The 19,747-nt window shown below is 50.5% G+C and overlaps 1 protein-coding gene across 5 annotated transcripts in view; it reads right to left on the bottom strand.

Annotated features, from left to right (window-relative positions):
- Nucleotides 1-9,128: 9,128 nt before the first annotated feature.
- Nucleotides 9,129-19,747, bottom strand: part of UBR4 (ubiquitin protein ligase E3 component n-recognin 4) — a 129,876-nt gene continuing 119,257 nt past the window's right edge. For all 5 annotated transcript variants that reach the window (XM_040326722.1, XM_040326724.1, XM_040326725.1 and 2 more), the window contains 8 exons: nt 19,525-19,638; nt 19,276-19,418; nt 16,524-16,649; nt 16,234-16,428; nt 14,633-14,857; nt 10,879-10,969; nt 10,586-10,748; nt 9,129-9,937 (listed from right to left, as the gene is read on the bottom strand). In XM_040326722.1, coding sequence (XP_040182656.1) covers nt 9,873-9,937; nt 10,586-10,748; nt 10,879-10,969; nt 14,633-14,857; nt 16,234-16,428; nt 16,524-16,649; nt 19,276-19,418; nt 19,525-19,638 — 1,122 coding nt within the window. In that variant the 3' untranslated portion in view covers nt 9,129-9,872. The remainder of the gene's footprint in view (nt 9,938-10,585; nt 10,749-10,878; nt 10,970-14,632; nt 14,858-16,233; nt 16,429-16,523; nt 16,650-19,275; nt 19,419-19,524; nt 19,639-19,747) is intronic.

Below are 19,747 nucleotides of genomic sequence, written 5' to 3'. Positions count from 1 at the left end.
TAGCTGCACCCATCATTCAGATATCCCCTCACAAAGCCCAGGCCGTCATATGACGCCCACCCAGGATGGGTGATCCCCTCTGTGGACGTCATATGACTATGGGCCCGTATTGAAGTGGTTAAAACGTCTCTCTCTCTCTTTCTCTTTTTTCTCCCTTTATTCTTTTCTGTTTTCTCTATCCCCTTGATGCACTTGTGCGCTCCTTAGGTACAGCATTGGTCTAGACCAGTGTTCTCCAAACTGCGGCCCTTTGCTTGCCTTTATCTGGCCCTTGGGGCACTATCCCTCCCACTGATACGAGACACTATTCTGACGCTCCACGGACCCCAACACAGTTAGTTCCCATTAGGGGGTGTTGGTGTCCTCTCTCGGATATTGATGAAGGCCATTCATTGATACTACCCTGTATGTAGGACCATGTAGGTTATTGGCTATGTTGCATTTCTGGAACACACGGTTTATGATCTGCACGTTTGATAACTGTATTCGCTGTACCTTGATATTGTTCCGTTGTTGAAACTTCAATAAAAAAAAAATCGGCAGTGCAAAGTAAATAAATAAAAATTAAAAATAATAAAAAAAAAAAAAGCACTGATGTGCCGCACTGAAGAATCGCCGATTTCAAAGCCGCACCGATGTGGACGGGGGCTCAGGGTACATAGGCCTGTGACATGGCAAGTCTATTAGCTAGATTCAGAAAGACTCTGAATTGGCGCCGACGCTAATTTAAGCGTATTCTGGTAACCAGATACGCTTAAATTAGGCTCAGATACGAGCGGCGTAAGTGTCTTACACCGTCATATCCTAAAGTGTAATTTTTAGGCTGACCACTAGGTGGCGCTTCCATTGTGGTCGGCGTAGAATATGTAAATCACCAGATACGCCTATTTGCGAACATACGCCCGGCCGACGCAGTACAGATACGTCGTTTACGTAACGCATTATCAGGCCTAAAGTTATTCCATCAAATAGCTGGAATAGTAATGTTAAGTATGGCTGTCGTTCCCGCTTCGAAATTCGAAAAAATTTACGTCGTTTGCGTAAGTCTGTGAATAGGGATTTACGTCATTTACGTCCACGTCGAAAGCAATAGGACCGTGCGGCGCACGTTGCCGCAATGCACACTGGAATATGTAGGCGGTAAGGATGAGCTCCGGCGTGTTCGCATTGAACACGTGCAGAGCCCGCCAGGAAGTCGGCACCCGCGCTGCGCTAATCACAGTCAGGCAGACATTTCCCGATCTCTGCAGCCGAGCATTGGACAATGTCTCCCTGGCTGTGATTAGCGCAGCGCGGGTGCCGACTTCCTGGCGGGCTCCGCACTTGTTCTATGCGAACACGCCTCTATGCGAACACGCCGGACCTCATCCTTAGTAGGCGGACGCGCATGCGCAGTTCCAAGAAAAACGTCAATCACATCAGGTCAACCCAAATTAACATAAAACACGCCCCCCTCAGCCTATTTTGAATTAGGTGGGCTTGCGCCCGCCGCATTTACGCTACGCCGCTGTAAGTTAGCAGGCAAGTACTTTGCGAATCATGTACTTGCCTCGCTAACTTACGGCGGCGTAGTAGTGTAAATGCCATACGCTACGCCGCCGCAACTATGCGCTCGCCATCCTGAATCCAGCAATATAGGTATTTCCCCAGGCCGATGTACAAGGCGGCATACGTTCACATGTACACTTGTAGGTTTTAAGAGATACAAATTGTAACAAAGTATCAAAGTACTTCCTATGTGTTCTATTCAATGGGCGCCCAGAAAGTCACATTATTTAATAACGAATTATCTCTCTATTGGGGAAGTGACTTCTCATTTCTCATCACTCTCTACAGATCAATATTTCATACAAGGGAACTATAAATATGCAACTTCAGGGAGACCAAGAAAACCTGCACTGCTGTGAGCCAGAAAAAGGCAGATATACCCCAATCATAATCCTGAGACTTGAATGCAGGGCCGCCATTAGGAATTATGGGGCCCTTTACACAGCTTCAGGCATGGGCCCCCTGGAGCGGGGGGGGGGTGGGGGTGCTGCCACCTGAAATTGAGAAGCGGGGGGGCCTTTTAAAAAAAAAAAAAGGAAAAATATATATATAAAATAAAAAAATAAATATAAAAACGAGGGGAGGGGGGGGGGGGGGTTGTCATCCGGGGGCCCTGGGGACCTCCGGGCCCCTTACAGGTGTTCTGCCTGTACCCCCCATGATGGTGTCCCTGCTTGAATGTCGCGTGATGACCAACAGATGAAAGATTTGTCACGTACCTGGAGCCACGGCCGGCCGGAGAGGACTGGGAGAGCCGCAGCCAAAATCCTAACAAAATAAATAAATCACCTGTGTATGAAAAAAGGGGGGGGGGAGGGGAAATCTCTACATCACCAAGAGTACCTGTCATCCTAATACCCCGGAGGCTGTCTGTGGTCATTACACCAGACCCCCGCATTATTAGGTATGGGGGGTGAATTGGTGGCATTTGCTTTATTAGCGTCCAACAATTTCACACAGAAAGAGGGACCCCCCCCCCCCGGCGAGGATTTCTCATTTTATTACAGCAGAATGTGGAGCCTTCAGGTGAATCCCCTTCAGGTGAATCCCCTTCAATCAGAACTTCGGCCCAGCCCACCCCTCCTCACCTGTTCTTCTATCAGGTCCTCATCATTGGATTGGGATGCACAGTACCACCTGTGTCCAGCAGGGGGCATTGCACAGAGCTGACCACCATACAATTCTAGGCTCCATGCACACGGAACTTTATAAAACGTATTTCTGGACGTCAGATTGCTGGCAGGGAAACGCCGCTTTAAAAACGCGCTTTTAACATGCGATTATGTGTGTGTGGGGGGGGGGGGGTTTAAGCAGAGTTCCACCCATAAAATTTACAGAAAGAAACATCATAATCCTTCAGCAACAACAATTTGAATTAATTTTTTTTACTCGCCCCCCCGGCGCCTATGCTCGATAGGGATCCTGGGAGATGTGTGTCATTCTTTCCCAGGAGTCATTGGGCAGCGCTGAACTTAACTGGCCTGCACAGAGTCCTGACTTCAACCCCCCCCCCCCCCCCATAGAACACCTTTGGGATGAATTAAAGTGGAGACTGCGAGCCAGGCTTTCTCGTCCTACATCAGTGCCTGACCTCACAAATGGGCTTCTGGAAGAATGGTCAAACATTCCCATAGACACACCCCTAAACCTTGTGGACAGACCTTCCCATAGACACACCCCTAAACCTTGTGGACGGCCTTCCCATAGACACACCCCTAAACCTTGTGGACAACCTTCCCATAGACACACCCCTAAACCTTGTGGACAGACCTTCCCATAGACACACCCCTAAACCTTGTGGACAACCTTCCCATAGACACACCCCTAAACCTTGTGGACAGACCTTCCCATAGACACACCCCTAAACCTTGTGGACAGACCTTCCCATAGACACACCCCTAAACCTTGTGGACAGACCTTCCCATAGACACACCCCTAAACCTTGTGGACAACCTTCCCATAGACACACCCCTAAACCTTGTGGACAGACCTTCCCATAGACACACCCCTAAACCTTGTTGACGGTCTTCCCATAGACACACCCCTAAACCTTGTGGACAGACCTTCCCATAGACACACCCCTAAACCTTGTGGACGGTCTTCCCATAGACACACCCCTAAACCTTGTGGACGACCTTCCCATAGACACACCCCTAAACCTTGTGGACAGACCTTCCCATAGACACACCCCTAAACCTTGTGGACAGACCTTCCCATAGACACACCCCTAAACCTTGTGGACAGACCTTTCCATAGACACACCCCTAAACCTTGTGGACAGACCTTTCCATAGACACACCCCTAAACCTTGTGGACGGCCTTCCCATAGACACACCCCTAAACCTTGTGGACGGCCTTCCCATAGACACACCCCTAAACCTTGTGGACAGCCTTCCCAGAAGAGCTGAAGCTGTTATAGCTGCAAAAGGGCGGAGCCAACTCAATATTAAACCCTCCGGACTAAGACTGGGGGTCATTAAAGTTCATGTGTGTGTAAAAAGGCCGGCGTCCCAATACTTTTGGTAATCGAGTGTATATTCTATCAGTTTACACTTTCTGAAGGTGGAGATTCCCTTTAAGGCGGGTAATAAATAATAAAAGCAGCTTCTGTTTTGACACGGAGGATGGAGGGGCCCCGGGGCCGTCTCCGCTCGCTGCCTCCACTTGTCCTGGGTAGAAATAATAATATCGCTGGCTGAAGATCACAAGACACAAACATTGTTCCTCTATTGTGTGAGGAATATGAAGGGAGGAGGTCTGATGTACAGCACCGAGTACAGGATCAATACAAAATGAACACGACGTAACGTGGGAGGAATAGTGTCCCATCATTGGTGTCAGTGGGAGGAATAGTGTCCCATCATTGGTGTCAGTGGGAGGAATAGTGTCCCATCATTGGTGTCAGTGGGAGGAATAGTGTCCCATCATTGGTGTCAGTGGGAGGAATAGTGTCCCATCATTGGTGTCAGTGGGAGGAATAGTGTCCCATCATTGGTGTCAGTGGGAGGAATAGTGTCCCATCATTGGTGTCAGTGGGGGGAATAGTGTCCCATCATTGGTGTCAGTGGGAGGAATAGTGTCCCATCATTGGTGTCAGTGAGAGAAATAGTGTCCCATCATTGGTGTCAGTGGGAGGAATAGTGCCCCATCATTGGTATCAGTGGGAGGAATAGTGTCCCATCATTGGTATCAGTGGGGGGAATAGTGTCCCATCATTGGTGTCAGTGGGGGGAATAGTGTCCCATCATTGGTGTCGGTGGGGGGAATAGTGTCCCATCATTGGTGTCGGTGGGAGGAATAGTGTCCCATCATTGGTGTCGGTGGGAGGAATAGTGTCCCATCATTGGTGTCAGTGGGAGGAATAGTGTCCCATCATTGGTGTCAGTGGGGGGAATAGTGTCCCATCATTGGTATCAGTGGGGGGAATAGTGTCCCGTCATTGGTATCAGTGGGAGGAATAGTGTCCCATCATTGGTGTCAGTGGGAGGAATAGTGTCCCATCATTGGTGTCAGTGGTGGGAAGTGTCCCATCATTGGTGTCAGTGGGGGGAATAGTGTCCCATCATTGGTGTCAGTGGGAGGAATAGTGTCCCATCATTGGTGTCAGTGGGAGGAATAGTGTCCCATCATTGGTGTCAGTGGGAGGAATAGTGTCCCATCATTGGTGTCAGTGGGGGAATAGTGTCCCATCATTGGTGTCAGTGGGAGGAATAGTGTCCCATCATTGGTGTCAGTGGGAGGAATAGTGTCCCATCATTGGTGTCAGTGGGAGGAATAGTGACCCATCATTGGTGTCAGTGGGAGGAATAGTGACCCATCATTGGTGTCAGTGGGAGGAATAGAGTCCCATCATTGGTATCAGTGGGAGGAATAGTGTCCCATCATTGGTGTCAGTGGGAGGAATAGTGTCCCATCATTGGTGTCAGTGGGAGGAATAGTGTCCCATCATTGGTGTCAGTGGGGGGGAATAGTGTCCCATCATTGGTGTCAGTGGGGGGAATAGTGCCCCATCATTGGTGTCAGTGGGAGGAATAGTGCCCCATCATTGGTGTCAGTGGGAGGAATAGTGTCCCATCATTGGTGTCAGTGGAGGAATAGTGCCCCATCATTGGTGTCAGTGGGGGGAATAGTGCCCCATCATTGGTGTCAGTGGGAGGAATAGTGCCCCATCATTGGTGTCAGTGGGAGGAATAGTGCCCCATCATTGGTGTCAGTGGGAGGAATAGTGCCCCGTCATTGGTGTCAGTGGGAGGAATAGTGCCCCGTCATTGGTGTCAGTGGGAGGAATAGTGCCCCGTCATTGGTGTCAGTGGGAGGAATAGTGCCCCATCATTGGTGTCAGTGGGAGGAATAGTGCCCCATCATTGGTGTCAGTGGAAGGAATAGTGTCCCATCATTGGTGTCAGTGGGAGGAATAGTGTCCCATCATTGGTGTCAGTGGGGGGAATAGTATCCCATCATTGGTGTCAGTGGGAGGAATATAGTCCCATCATTGGTGTCAGTGGGAGGAATAGTGCCCCATCATTGGTGTCAGTGGGAGGAATAGTGTCCCATCATTGGTGTCAGTGGGAGGAATAGTGCCCCATCATTGGTGTCAGTGGGAGGAATAGTGCCCCGTCATTGGTGTCAGTGGGAGGAATAGTGCCCCGTCATTGGTGTCAGTGGGAGGAATAGTGCCCCGTCATTGGTGTCAGTGGGAGGAATAGTGCCCCATCATTGGTGTCAGTGGGAGGAATAGTGCCCCATCATTGGTGTCAGTGGAAGGAATAGTGTCCCATCATTGGTGTCAGTGGGAGGAATAGTGTCCCATCATTGGTGTCAGTGGGGGGAATAGTATCCCATCATTGGTGTCAGTGGGAGGAATATAGTCCCATCATTGGTGTCAGTGGGAGGAATAGTGCCCCATCATTGGTGTCAGTGGGAGGAATAGTGTCCCATCATTGGTGTCAGTGGGAGGAATAGTGCCCCATCATTGGTGTCAGTGGGAGGAATAGTGCCCCGTCATTGGTGTCAGTGGGAGGAATAGTGTCCCATCATTGGTGTCAGTGGGGGGGATAGGGGCCCATCCTGTAATGAGAAGTGAGGAGCTCCTCCGCTACAGACCATTATTTTACGGCCCCCTTTATGTTGCCACCCCTTGCAGGACTGATTGTTGGGAGTTCTCCATACTCGGTGATGTGGCTCCTGTACATATAAACATCCCTCAGCCGCACACGGGACCATCTCGTCCTGACAAGTGGAGGTTTATCCTGGCACAGGAAGAGCCCCGCAGCTTTGAAGCTCAGACAAGAACACGCATCCCCATCGGCGCCATGCGCACACACACCTGACATCCACCAATTATTTCCAATTAACTTAATTAAAAGAAACACCAAAACAGAAAACATGAGGAGAAGCCTTCGGAGTGCAGAAGCTCCTGTCCAATCAGGACCTGGGAAATCTCTACAGGAGAAACAAAGGAGTTTAATAAAGGTTGTGCGCCGTCCTTCAATGTGCGTCCTTCCCGGGGGACTTTAATGTTTTTATCATATTGGTTATTATTGCCTTTACATTAAAATCACATGATTAAGCCCCCGGGCGGCAGGGTGAAACATGTTGGAGGCATGGCTTCAATGGTTTGAGCTTTTATTTGCCCACAATACAGCCGGTGATAGTGATGCCAATAACAGCACCCTGTACCATGTGGTAACTGTGGGCCAATCACAGCCGATAATAGTAATTCACAGCTGTTATGAATGTAACCCATTCATGACAGTTCAAATCATGACTCAAAATGTAAAAAATCCCTGATCTAGGATGATCAAAGGGTTAAATGTGTGCCCCTCTCTCACGCCCCTCCATCCTCTGCCCCCTCTCTCACGCCCCTCCATCCTCTGCCCCTCTCTCACGCCCCTCCATCCTCTGCCCCTCTCTCACGCCCCTCCATCCTCTGCCCCCTCTCTCACGCCCCTCCATCCTCTGCCCCCTCTCTCACGCCCCTCCATCCTCTGCCCCCTCTCTCACGCCCCTCCATCCTCTGCCCCCTCTCTCACGCCCCTCCATCCTCTGCCCCCTCTCTTACGCCCCTCCATCCTCTGCCCCCTCTCTTACGCCCCTCCATCCTCTGCCCCCTCTCTTACGCCCCTCCATCCTCTGCCCCCTCTCTTACGCCCCTCCATCCTCTGCCCCTCTCTTACGCCCCTCCATCCTCTGCCCCCTCTCTTACGCCCCTCCATCCTCTGCCCCCTCTCTTACGCCCCTCCATCCTCTGCCCCCTCTCTTACGCCCCTCCATCCTCTGCCCCCTCTCTCACGCCCCTCCATCCTCTGCCCCCTCTCTTACGCCCCTCCATCCTCTGCCCCCTCTCTTACGCCCCTCCATCCTCTGCCCCCTCTCTTACGCCCCTCCATCCTCTGCCCCCTCTCTTACGCCCCTCCATCCTCTGCCCCCTCTCTTACGCCCCTCCATCCTCTGCCCCTCTCTTACGCCCCTCCATCCTCTGCCCCCTCTCTTACGCCCCTCCATCCTCTGCCCCCTCTCTCACGCCCCTCCATCCTCTGCCCCCTCTCTCACGCCCCTCCATCCTCTGCCCCCTCTCTTACGCCCCTCCATCCTCTGCCCCCTCTCTTACGCCCCTCCATCCTCTGCCCCCTCTCTTACGCCCCTCCATCCTCTGCCCCCTCTCTTACGCCCCTCCATCCTCTGCCCCCTCTCTTACGCCCCTCCATCCTCTGCCCCCTCTCTTACGCCCCTCCATCCTCTGCCCCTCTCTCTGCAATCATCCTCCCCCTCTCTCTATCCATCTCTCTCCCCTCTAATCTGTCAATCATCATATCTCTCTCATCTATCATCTCACATATATATTATATGCGATTCTGCACAGAATGGCCACTCTGTAGCAGCAAATCTGCTATAGGGCAGGCGTTTAGCGGTTAAAGAGCTCCACTGTAAAGTCATCCTATTGGCTGATGGGGCAGCTAAATTGCGTTTACAGACCAGCTGTCCTCATTCACTCGTCTGAAGCAACAGCTGCCCGTGTTACCCCGCAACAGCCAATTAAAATTCAAGCCTGGGCCGAGTCAGCTGGGAAGTGACCATTGGAATCCAGCGGTCCTTTCCTCAGACACGGCTGTTAGAGTTGCCACCTGCCCAGGATTCACCTGGACAGTTTGGGTTTTGAATCATGTGTCCGGGTGGCGGCACACATTCAGACCAGGCTGTGGCTCCCCAAGTAACAAAGATAGTAACACACAAATCTGTTGCCCCTGTGGGCGGCTGTTTGCCATCACTGAAGGGTAGGGTGGTGATGTCAGCAAGAGCAATTTGGCCACACCCACCAGCACGCTCTGTGCGCTACATTACTACTCTCCTTGGGGCACCCAAATGTGTCCCGGGTCTTTTATAATCCTATAAAATTGCCCTGTGCCACAAAAGTGTTTGGCTTGAAGAAAAGGTGGAGACCCTACCGGCTGTCGGTATATTTGTGTTTGCTGGAGAATCCGAGTAATGAAATGATGGAAGATGATAAAGTCCAGAAACCCTTCCGCTCTAAGCGGCATCAATCACTTATCTCCAATCACATCTCTCGGAGGAGTCGGGGGGTGAGAAATGAAAAGCTTTTATTACATTTTATCTGAAGCGAACAACAACAGCTGGTTACATGTTACTGGGCTGCCAGTACAGCCCGCGGCGGAGGAACCTTTTCACCAGTGAAGGAGAACGACGGCACGAAACGGACGCCAAGGTGCTGAAAAATCGCTGATTCCGCACCAGAGTGATACCGAGATTGTCGCTAACATCTAAAAAAAAAATAAAGTGATTGGGCGCTCCGGTCACGTGACTAGTAACCCACAGAAATGACACCTCACCGGGGCCCTCTGCTGGCTGCCAGCGTGTCACAGGAGACTTCTACAGGATGCACACATGCATATCTCTGTCTTTGGTGGGCTGGACACATCATGCAGTTGGTGGGGGGAGGGATGTTTGCGTTCCTCCGGCAGGTCGGCCTCGTAAGTAAAGTTTTCGATACCCTTTTGGTTTTTTCTTGCTGTCCGTTTCCCACAAACTTGAAAAATTCATGCACAATAAAAAACACACACGAGGCAACGGGCGCTACAACCTCCGACCGCCCGACGCTGCGGCTTTAGCAAAAAAATTAAGATAAAAGTTTGTTCAACGAAGAGGAGATTTCATGGATTCTGAATGTAGGTCCTCGCCCCTCCCCCCTACAAGCGCACGCTCACAAAAAAAATAAAAATAGGAAAAAACACTGCAACACCCAAGGGGGGGGGGGGAGAAGAAAAAACATCCACAGACTAAAAGCAGCAGAGGGCTCCACCACGAGCTCAGGGGATCGAGTTCAAAAGATCCTTGAAGAAGCCGTCAGGGTCACTGATCTCCGATAAAAGCCCTGCAAGACAAAAGAGAGAGATGAAAGCTGGCGGGAACAACCTGGCACCATCAACCTGGCACCACGGGGCCCGACTGCAACCAGGAAACACGCAATGAGGGGCCAAACGTTTGCTTTTAATGTCCCGTTAAGTGACAGGATTCAGCATTAAAGGGGCAGCGATAGGCATTACGGGAAGGATGGTTTAACCGCTTGCCGACCGGCGCACGACGATATACGGCGACACTATAGGTGTGCGCAGCCCATTGCATTAGGGTGTGCACCCTAAAGCTCAAACACATGTTTGGGTGTCAGTGGGGCAGTGGACAATGTCAGTAGGGCAGTGGAGTGCCCCATCATTGGTGTCAGTGGGAGGAATGGTTGCCTATCAGTGGTGTCAGTGGGAGGAATATTCCCGCATCGTAGATACCCAACTGACACCATCAACGAGGCACTATTCCTCCTATTGAAAACAATGATGGGGCACTGATTCCGGGGCATTTTCTACTCCCACTGGCCACAGTATGCTCCCCCCCCCTAAAACCTGAAGGGCAGTTGACTGGCCCTTTGTTGAAGTATAGAGCAGGGGTCTGCAAACACTCTAAGCAGATGATGATGATGAGGAGGATGAGGATGATGAGGAGGATGAGGATGAGGATGGACACTCACCGGCCACATCGATGAACTCAGAGAAGGACTCCACAGGCATGAACTCCTCCTGGAAGGTTTTCAGGGCTCTGTCCGCCGCCTCGTAGATCGGCATGTCATCGAGTCGAATGTAGTCTGCCAGGGAATAGGACCAGCCTCCCTCTGTGTTACTGATGGGAACCTTCTGCAATGTGCAACAAAAATATAAAGTCACAACTTTTGCAACACGGAAGATTGTTAAACCTCCAGGTGTGACATCGCTCGTCATTCACACCCCCCATTGGAGGAATCCAATCATTGAAGGGAAGACTTACCCTGAACATGTTATAAATGAGATCCACCAACGCCCAGAACAAGAGGCTGGAGCGGTACACGGAGTAATCCTTCATTGCTTTATCTGTCAACCTATGTGGGGGAGGGGGGAGAAATAAAAATAATTGGGTGAGAACTTTGCGCTTTATTTAGAGGAACTGGTCACACCGGCGTTCTGTGACCGACACAATCTCATCCTACAGGAAAGACATCAAGCTGGCGTCTTCTGGATCAAACATTGATAAAATAACTCACCCTCTCAAGTCCCACCCCCCTCTCAAGTCCCACCCCCCCTCTCAAGTCCCACCCCCCCTCTCAAGTCCCACCCCCCTCTCAAGTCCCACTGACCTGCAGCGCGGCGATCTCCCGTTCTGAGCCCCGGGGCTTAGAAATCACCTCGGCATTCACGAGTCTTCTTCCCCGCTGACAGGATGGGCTACGCAGGTTCTGATTGGTCGGCGCTGCCCATGTGAAGGGGGCTGACAAATTAGAATGCTCTGAAACGTCCCTCCTGATGAGGAACGTTTTGGAGATTCAGCTGCAGGGATCTCTAAGACCCCAGACTCCTGAGCCGGCTATATCGGGCTCAGAATGGGGGGGGGGGGGGCTAGCAACGCTGCCGGTCAGCGAGACTGGGGAGGGCGTCTTGTGCAAATTCGCCTTACAGATTTTTCTGTAAAGGTGAACTTTCCCTAAAAAAAAAAAAAAACACACACACACTAAAATAACGCACCTCCCCATTGAAACTGCAGCAAAAATGCACCCATGCTGTGTTTTTGATGCAGTTTTTTTAGTCACATGACCTATGAAAAAATAAATAAAATAAAAAAACGTACCGTAAGGGTCAGTTCACACCATTGAAATGCAGTCTGGATGTGTTCCAGATGCTTTTCTTCATGTGCGTTTTTGATGCAGTCCAGTGCATCCCCCCCCCTCTTTTTTTTTCTTAACCTTAAATAAGGACATATGTGTTCCAGTGTGCGTTTTTAGTGCATTTATGATGCGTTTTACAGCGTTCCAGTACCGTACAGTGCAGGGCACGGCAAGCACTGGTGTGAACTACATTCACCAATTTTTCAGCTGATAATTTTCAGCTGGCGATATATCGGTGCGTCTCTAAAAATATATATATATATATATATATATATATATATATATATATATATATATTATATTTGCAGCAGGGTTACAATTGTGCATTTGCAGAAAGTCAACATCTAAAGAGATGCAAATTTATTTTGTAATCAATCAATCCTCTCACATTCCAGAACGGCGCCTTAATAATCGCAATTACTGTATGAGTGTCGTTTGAAAACGTTTTGCATAACTTGAAGTTTCCAAATAAAGTCCAGAGACAGAGAGAAAGTCATTAAAGATTATTAATCATTGTTTAAAGAGGGAAACAATACAAGGAGGGAGAGAGCATCTGCCTTCATTACACACCTACAAAAGGACAGACAGACGGACGCACCCAGCGCCGGAATGTCAGTCAGGTGGGCGGGGCTCTGGGACAGGAAGAACGGCATGTTTTCTTAATGATTTATGCCGCTTCTCTGGGGAGAATTTACCAAGTCACCAGAAAAAATGACCGGGCAACACGAGAGGCCCGAGGGAGATGCTGCGAAGTCCGGAGACACCTTGTGAAGTCACCGGCAGTCTGAGCATCCGGCCAATGAGAGTGCCAGATACAGGTCCGCATCCCCGATGGTAAAAATCATATTTTTTTTGCTAGAAAAATTACTCAGAACCCCCAAACATTATAAATGTTTTTTTTAGCAGAGACCCCAGAGAATAAAAATGGCGGTCATTGCAAACTTTTATCTTGCACGGTATTTGCGCAATAATTTTTCAAAACATTTTTTTTTTTTTAAATGGCTTCATGAATTAAAAAATAAAAAAATAAAATAAAAAAGAAGTTATCCCGATTTTTTTTGTATAATGTGAAAGATGAAGTTAGGCCAAGTAAATAGATACCCAAATTGTCACGCTTTAAAATTGCGCCCGCTCGACACCAAAACTTTGGTACTTAAAGCGGAGTTCGTCCCAAAAGTGGAACTTCCGCCTATAGCACTCCTCACCCCCTTACATGCCACATTTGGGGGGGGGGGGGGGGGCTTCGGTAGGAGTGGGACTTCCTGTCCCACTTCCTCCTTCAGCCCAAGGACCGCCTCTGCGACTTCTCTTCTCGCCTTAGGCGGCCCCTCCCTTTAGGAGATCCCCAGGGACACGCGACAGGTCCCAGGAGATCGCCTGTCCATTCGTAGAGCGCAGCGCGACTCGCGCATGCGCAGTGAGTGCCCAGCCTCGAAGCCGAAAGCGGTCATAGCCGGGTGCCCACACTACGGATGGAGGCACCGGCCGGAGAGAGGGGAGGGGGGGAGAAGGAGCTCTGGGTGGCCGCGTCGCTGGACCGTGGAGCAGGTAGGTGTCCGTTTATTAAAAGTCAGCAGCTACACTTTTTGTAGCTGCTGACTTTTAATAAACACCGAAAGGCTGGAACTCTGCTTTAAAAATCTCCATAAGCGACGCTTAATTTTTTTTTAACAGGTTACCAGTTTAGAGTTACAGGAGGGGGTCTGGGGCTAGAATTGTTGCTTGCGCTCTAACACACGCGGTGATACCTCACATGTGTGGTTTGAATGGCGTTTACATATGTGGGCCCGAGCTTCCCGGGGACAGGGGCGTTTTACATTTTTTTTATTTAATTATTTTTTATACTTTACATTTACATTTTTTTTGTTTACTTTTATTCCTATTACAAGGAATGTAAACATCCCTTGTAATAGGAATCTATTGTGACAGGTCCTCTTTATGGAGAGAGGCGGGGTCAATAAAACCTCCCCCTCCCCCTACATCTCTCATCCAGGCTGGAAAGCATGAGATCTAGAAAAAAGAAATAAAAAATCACTGATCTCACGCTGACAGCCGCGATCGCGGCTTTGTTTACATCCGGGGGCAGGGATTGACGTCATAACGTTCGCGCCCGGGTCTCCGACCGGAAATCTCTATGGTCGTCATCCGGGTCCCCGATGGCATTGGAGAGCCCGGAGAAGCACCTGGGAGGAGGAACGACGTCCCCTCCAAGCGGTGGAAAAGTCGCCATGGCCGTTTTTTCTGTGCACAGAATCGCCAGCAAGAAAAGAATGCTATCTGAATGATGCCTGTAGCCGCCCCATCATTCAGATACCCCCAATGAAAGTCGGGGATGTCATATTTTAGTTACTTACTGGTATCCACGCCTAGGCAAATGATGTCATACATCACAGGAGCCTTCAAGAAGAGGAGGAGTTTTCTCAGCTAACCACACCCTCCTGCTATTACAGCCTTACTCATAGAATGAATGAAGAAATGCTATGAGTAAGGCTGCAATAGCTGAAACATGTCAGTAATGATCCTGTGTTTATGACGTAAAAAAAAAGGAGAGAGATTGCCGCTCTGAAAACACGACTTCCATGAAATACACACCCCAATGAGACACGCAAGGTGCCCGATATTGCAGTATACGGGTCGGACCGGTGCTCTGCGATAAAATACCGCATGTTTGCACTTTAGTGCAGCGAATAACGGGACTCATAGGAAACCGCTGGTTCCTGCGTGTCCCTGCGGTGACAGGCGTTTTACCATGCAGTCACCACACAGTGTGAATTGGCCCCTCGGATCGCCCCCCCCCCCCCATGATTTCCACCTCCAATATCTACAGCAGGAGAGACCGATTCAAACAAGTGCAGAAAGCTCAGGAACCCCTCCATGTTGTACCTGTTGGCTCCCCCCGGGGGCACAGATCTCGCGTGACTGACGACCAGCAGCCGCCGCAGCACATCGATGCGGATGGTCTTCCACTTCTCGGTCGGTAGGAGATGTAACGCCATCACGGTGAAATAATGGGGCCCGTCAACCTCAAAGGCACTTTCCACCCACTTCTCTTTGGGCTGTTCCAGAAAACTCTGAACATTCTTCTCCTCTCTGGATATGGCCCGGGTTCTGGAAGGACACAGCAAAAGTCCAGAGCAATTAACTTTTAAAGTAAAGACTTAATACATACAAAGGGTTAAGGAGTTTCTCACTAGCTGCACCCACTACGTCTGCTCTCCCCAGGACTCGGCACCCACTACGTCTGCTCTCCCCAGGACCCTGCACCCACTACGTCTGCTCTCCCCAGGACCCTGCACCCACTACGTCTGCTCTCCCCAGGAGCCTGCACCCACTACGTCTGCTCTCCCCAGGACCCTGCACCCACTAGGTCTGCTCTCCCCAGCACCCTGCACCCACTAGGTCTGCTCTCCCCAGCACCCTGCACCCACTAGGTCTGCTCGCCCCAGGACCCTGCACCCACTACGTCTGCTCTCCCCAGGAGCCTGCACCCACTAGGTCTGCTCGCCCCAGGACCCGGCACCCACTAGGTCTGCTCTCCCCAGGACTCTGCACCCACTACGTCTGCTCTCCCCAGGAGCCTGCACCCACTAGGTCTGCTCGCCCCAGGACCCGGCACCCACTAGGTCTGCTCTCCCCAGGACCCTGCACCCACTACGTCTGCTCTCCCCAGGAGCCTGCACCCACTAGGTCTGCTCGCCCCAGGACCCGGCACCCACTAGGTCTGCTCTCCCCAGGACCCTGCACCCACTACGTCTGCTCTCCCCAGGAGCCTGCACCCACTAGGTCTGCTCGCCCCAGGACCCGGCACCCACTAGGTCTGCTCTCCCCAGGACCCGGCAGTCACTATGTCTGCTCTCCCCAGGACCCTGCGCCCACTACGTCTGCTCTCCCCAGGACCCTGCGCCCACTACGTCTGCTCTCCCCAGGACCCTGCGCCCACTACGTCTGCTCTCCCCAGGACCCTGCGCCCACTACATCTGCTCTCCCACCAGTAGACAGAACATCAATAATAGTTTTAGCAAATATAAACTGCTAAACTTTTCTCATCAGCAGTATATAGCAGTCTTGTGACTATCAGTGTCTGGGTAAATTTTGTAGGAGTTTTCATTCTGCTCTGACTGTCCTATGCGGCTGCATGCCCCTGATGCTAGTCTGGGCAGTTCTGAAAGACCCTGTGCCAATCACATGCCCCCCCCCCCCCTAAAAACAAAAACAAACGCTCTCTAGCAATACACACCAAACTGAGCATGTGCAGAGTGCCCCCAAGGCTTTGTACTACCAGGAGATAGATTGGGGACAGTGGAAGAAGAGAAGGATCAGAGAAGACAGGAACCAACAACCTTTTTACACGATGCAGAGGATTAACCACTCAGTTTCCAGTGAGTATACCAAGCATGCTTTACTGCATATACAGAGCGATTTTTCTGTTGTGGGTTTAGTAACACTTCCCCTTTGTTAGAACCTAACATTTGTGGGATACGTACGTGTTGAGGACATAGAGCACGGTGTGGATGATGTATGGGATGAGGTGTATGTTGCTCTCCCGCCCTCCTCCTCCAGTGTCCGCACTGAACGACTGCTCCATAGCAAAACGCAGGAATAGCAGCTTTAGGTCGTGTATGTTGAGTTGGTAGGTAGGTTCCCGTTGGCCGGTACACTCCTGCAGGTAGGTGTTGTGCCTACAGAAAAACATCCACATACGTTAGCACACAAAAACACCCACCAATACGACCAGTACATGACAACAGGGGGGCGAAACGCGCACACAGCCTACCTGGCCAAGCAGGTTGCAAACGCAGACTCTGGAACATGCGGCCCCCACACAGGAAGCAGGCCGTTACACTTGGTGTTGGCGTTTTGTAGAGCCGCACTCTCCCATTCTTCCCGTCCACGGGCTAACCTGTGTGCGAAAAGATCAGCCCCAAACTATGAAACGCGTAATCCCAAAACTGACCAATTCACACCCCACTACAGTCCTTAGGAGACAAGATTTCACTGTGGGGGTTATTCACCAAAACTATACGGTGCAAAATCTGGTGCAGCCCTGCATAGCGACCAATCAGCTTCCAGGTATTATTGTCAAAGCCTCAATGAACAAGCTGAAGGTAGAAGCCGATTGGCTCCCATGCAGAGCTGCACCAGATTCTGAGTGCTCCAGTTTTAGTAAATCTCCCCCCCCGTCTCAAAATATGCAACATTTTTGTTAAAAAGGTCAAAAAACTCTTAACAGAAGAAGCTTCAGACGGTGGTAAACCGCTGGATTTTTTGTTTTGGTACCCTGCAAGGTAATGCATCACCTATGACCACATTATGTTAGACTTCCCTTAAAAGCGAAGCCCTTCCAGAGCCGAGATGTCAGAGCTGCAGGCACGCCCATTCTTTACCCTACTTCCTTCCGCGGCTGTGTGACCGACCGGAGGCGTGACGACGTCACCTCCCACGCACGCACGCACGCACGCACGCACGCAGGAGCTGCAGTTTACGGCACAGGGCTCCGTCGTCATCTGCTGCACGTACAGTAAATATCTCCTAAACAGCGCAGGTGTAGGAGATATTTACAGCAACTATAGGCAAGCTTTATTATAGGCTTACCTATCGGAAAAATCAGAGATGGGAGTTTACACCCACTTTAAAGCGGGGGTTCACCCTAAAAAAAAAATTCTAACATTGCATGGAGCCGACATATAAGACCGACAGTATGCGTTTTTTTTTTTGCGTACATGCCATTTTAGGGCTATTTTCACCCCCGGCTTCCCCGAGGGAGTGGGCGTTCCTAATCACAGGCTGTGATGGACTTTTCCTCCTGACCGGCGCACGACGTTGCCGAAAGTCGGTGCACAGGCGCCGTATAGAGCCGCACCGACGTTCAGCTTCTTTCGGCAACTCGTGACGCGCAGTATGCGCCGGTCGGAAGCACGTCAATCACAGCCTGTGATTAGGAACGCCCACACCCGCGGGAAAGCCGGGGGTGAAAATAGCCCTAAAATGGCATGTACGCAAGAAAAAAAACAGCATACTGTCGGTCTCATAGGTCGGCTCCATGCAATGTTAGAATTTTTTTTTAGGGTGAACCCCCGCTTTAAATTGGTCGTAAAGGCTCAAGTTTTTTTTTTACCTTCATATATTCTATACATGAAGGTAAAAAAAAAAAAAAAAAAAAAAAAAAAAAACACATGTGTGTGTAGCCCCCTCAATACTTACCTGAGCCCCATCTCAATCCAGATTTGGCTCTACCAGGTCTCTCCCTCATTGTCTGAGATTGCAGCAGAAGCCTTTGGCACCCACCGTCAATCACAGTCCATGAGCCAATGAGGAGAGAGCAGGGGCGAGGCTGAGACACTACTGGTGTGTAAAGGGACACACAGAGCAGCAGCTCAGGAGAGAGCCTGCTCAGATGCCCCCATAGCCAACCGTTTGCTATGGGGGAACGAGGCAGGACAGAGGGGCCTGGAGCGCTGGTGGGGAATCCAAGAGGAGGAGGCGGCGGGGGACCTCCCCATCCTGAAGGATATCGTTAAGCACTAAAAAAAAAAAAAAAAAATTGCATGCGATGTCTGGAATTGCACTAGTGTGAAAGGACCCAAGCCTTTAAGGTTTCACACTGGGGCCGCCGAGCGTTAGCGCTTCTCATTTTAGTGGCGTTTTAACCCCCGCTAGCTATTAACAGCTTTGGAAGCGCTGCTGCCCATTCATTTGAATGGGCAGGGCGTAACCACCCCAAAGATGCTGCTTGAAGGACTTTTCCTAATGTCCTGCAAATGCATCGCCCCAGTGAAAAAATCACACTGAAAAGAATGGGAGGCTAAAAACGCCCCGAAAAACACTTGTGTGAAAGTAGCCTAAAGCATATGGTGTGAACGAGGTCTAAGGCTACTTTCACACTGGGGCGCGGGTGGCGGTAAAGAGTCGCTATTTTTAGCGGCGCTTTACCATAGTATTTGAGGTATTCGGCGGCTAGCGGTGCGCTTTTAAACCTCCGCTAGCGACCCAAAAAAAAATGGGTTAAAACCACCCGCAAAGCGCTGCTGCAGCCGCGATGCCCATTCATGTCAATGGGCAGGAGCGGCGGAGGTGATCCTTCACCGCTCTAAAGATGCTGCTTGCAGGAGATTTTTTTTTACGTCCTGCCAGCACATCGCCTCAGTGTGACCGCCCTCGGGCTTTCACAAGGAGACTGCGGGGGGGGGGGGGGCGCTTGATCCCCTCCTTCTCCTCAGAGGTACGCTATCGGCGTATAACACGCACCCGTGATTTTTCCCCCTATTTTCAGGGTGGAAAAGTGTGCGTTATATGTGTAAATACGTTTTTTCAGGCGTTTTTTTTTTTTTTTGCCCAAAAGCGCCTGAAAAACGCCCTAGTGTGAAAGGGGTCTTAGAGAAGTTCAGGTACACTTATGGTGTGAACGAGAAGGCATATGCGCATAAAAACGGATGGGCAAAAAAAAAAACAATCCCCCCCCCCCCAGATTTCACTTGTATAGAGTGACCCATTCCCCACGCCAACATGAAAGGGTTAAATAGGATTACCTGACAGCGGCAAGATGGCAGTCATAGTGCACAATGTTGAAGTGAGAGACCGTGCTGTAGCCCAGCTGCTTTCGCGGTTTGTTCTCGGCCTCCTCCAGGGAGACGCGTTTCGTGAAAGTGTAGATGCCGAGCACCTTGGTGGGCTGGAAATGTAAAAAACAAATAAAAAAGGGATGAAGATTCCCACAATAAAATAGCCTTTTGGATAGACCTGTACACCCCCCCCCCCTCCATAGCACAGCCCCGTACCTGGAACTTGTAGCCCTCCCTGCAGATACAGCAGGTCAGCCCCGGTTCCTCGATCAGTTCCTCCATCTGCTTCAACAGAGCCGTCTTTGTGACCACCTGACCCTTCTCATTGGTCTGGAAGATATGAGGAAACAACATCATCAGAACAGACAGCAAGAAGCCCAACCCAGCACACAACAAAAATACTAGATGTTTTTTTCTTTGCGTTGCTTTAACAATTGCG

The sequence above is a fragment of the Rana temporaria genome, chromosome 10, assembly GCF_905171775.1.
Source record: "Rana temporaria chromosome 10, aRanTem1.1, whole genome shotgun sequence".
Taxonomy (NCBI): domain Eukaryota; kingdom Metazoa; phylum Chordata; class Amphibia; order Anura; family Ranidae; genus Rana; species Rana temporaria.
This window is presented reverse-complemented; position numbering and strand designations above follow the sequence as displayed.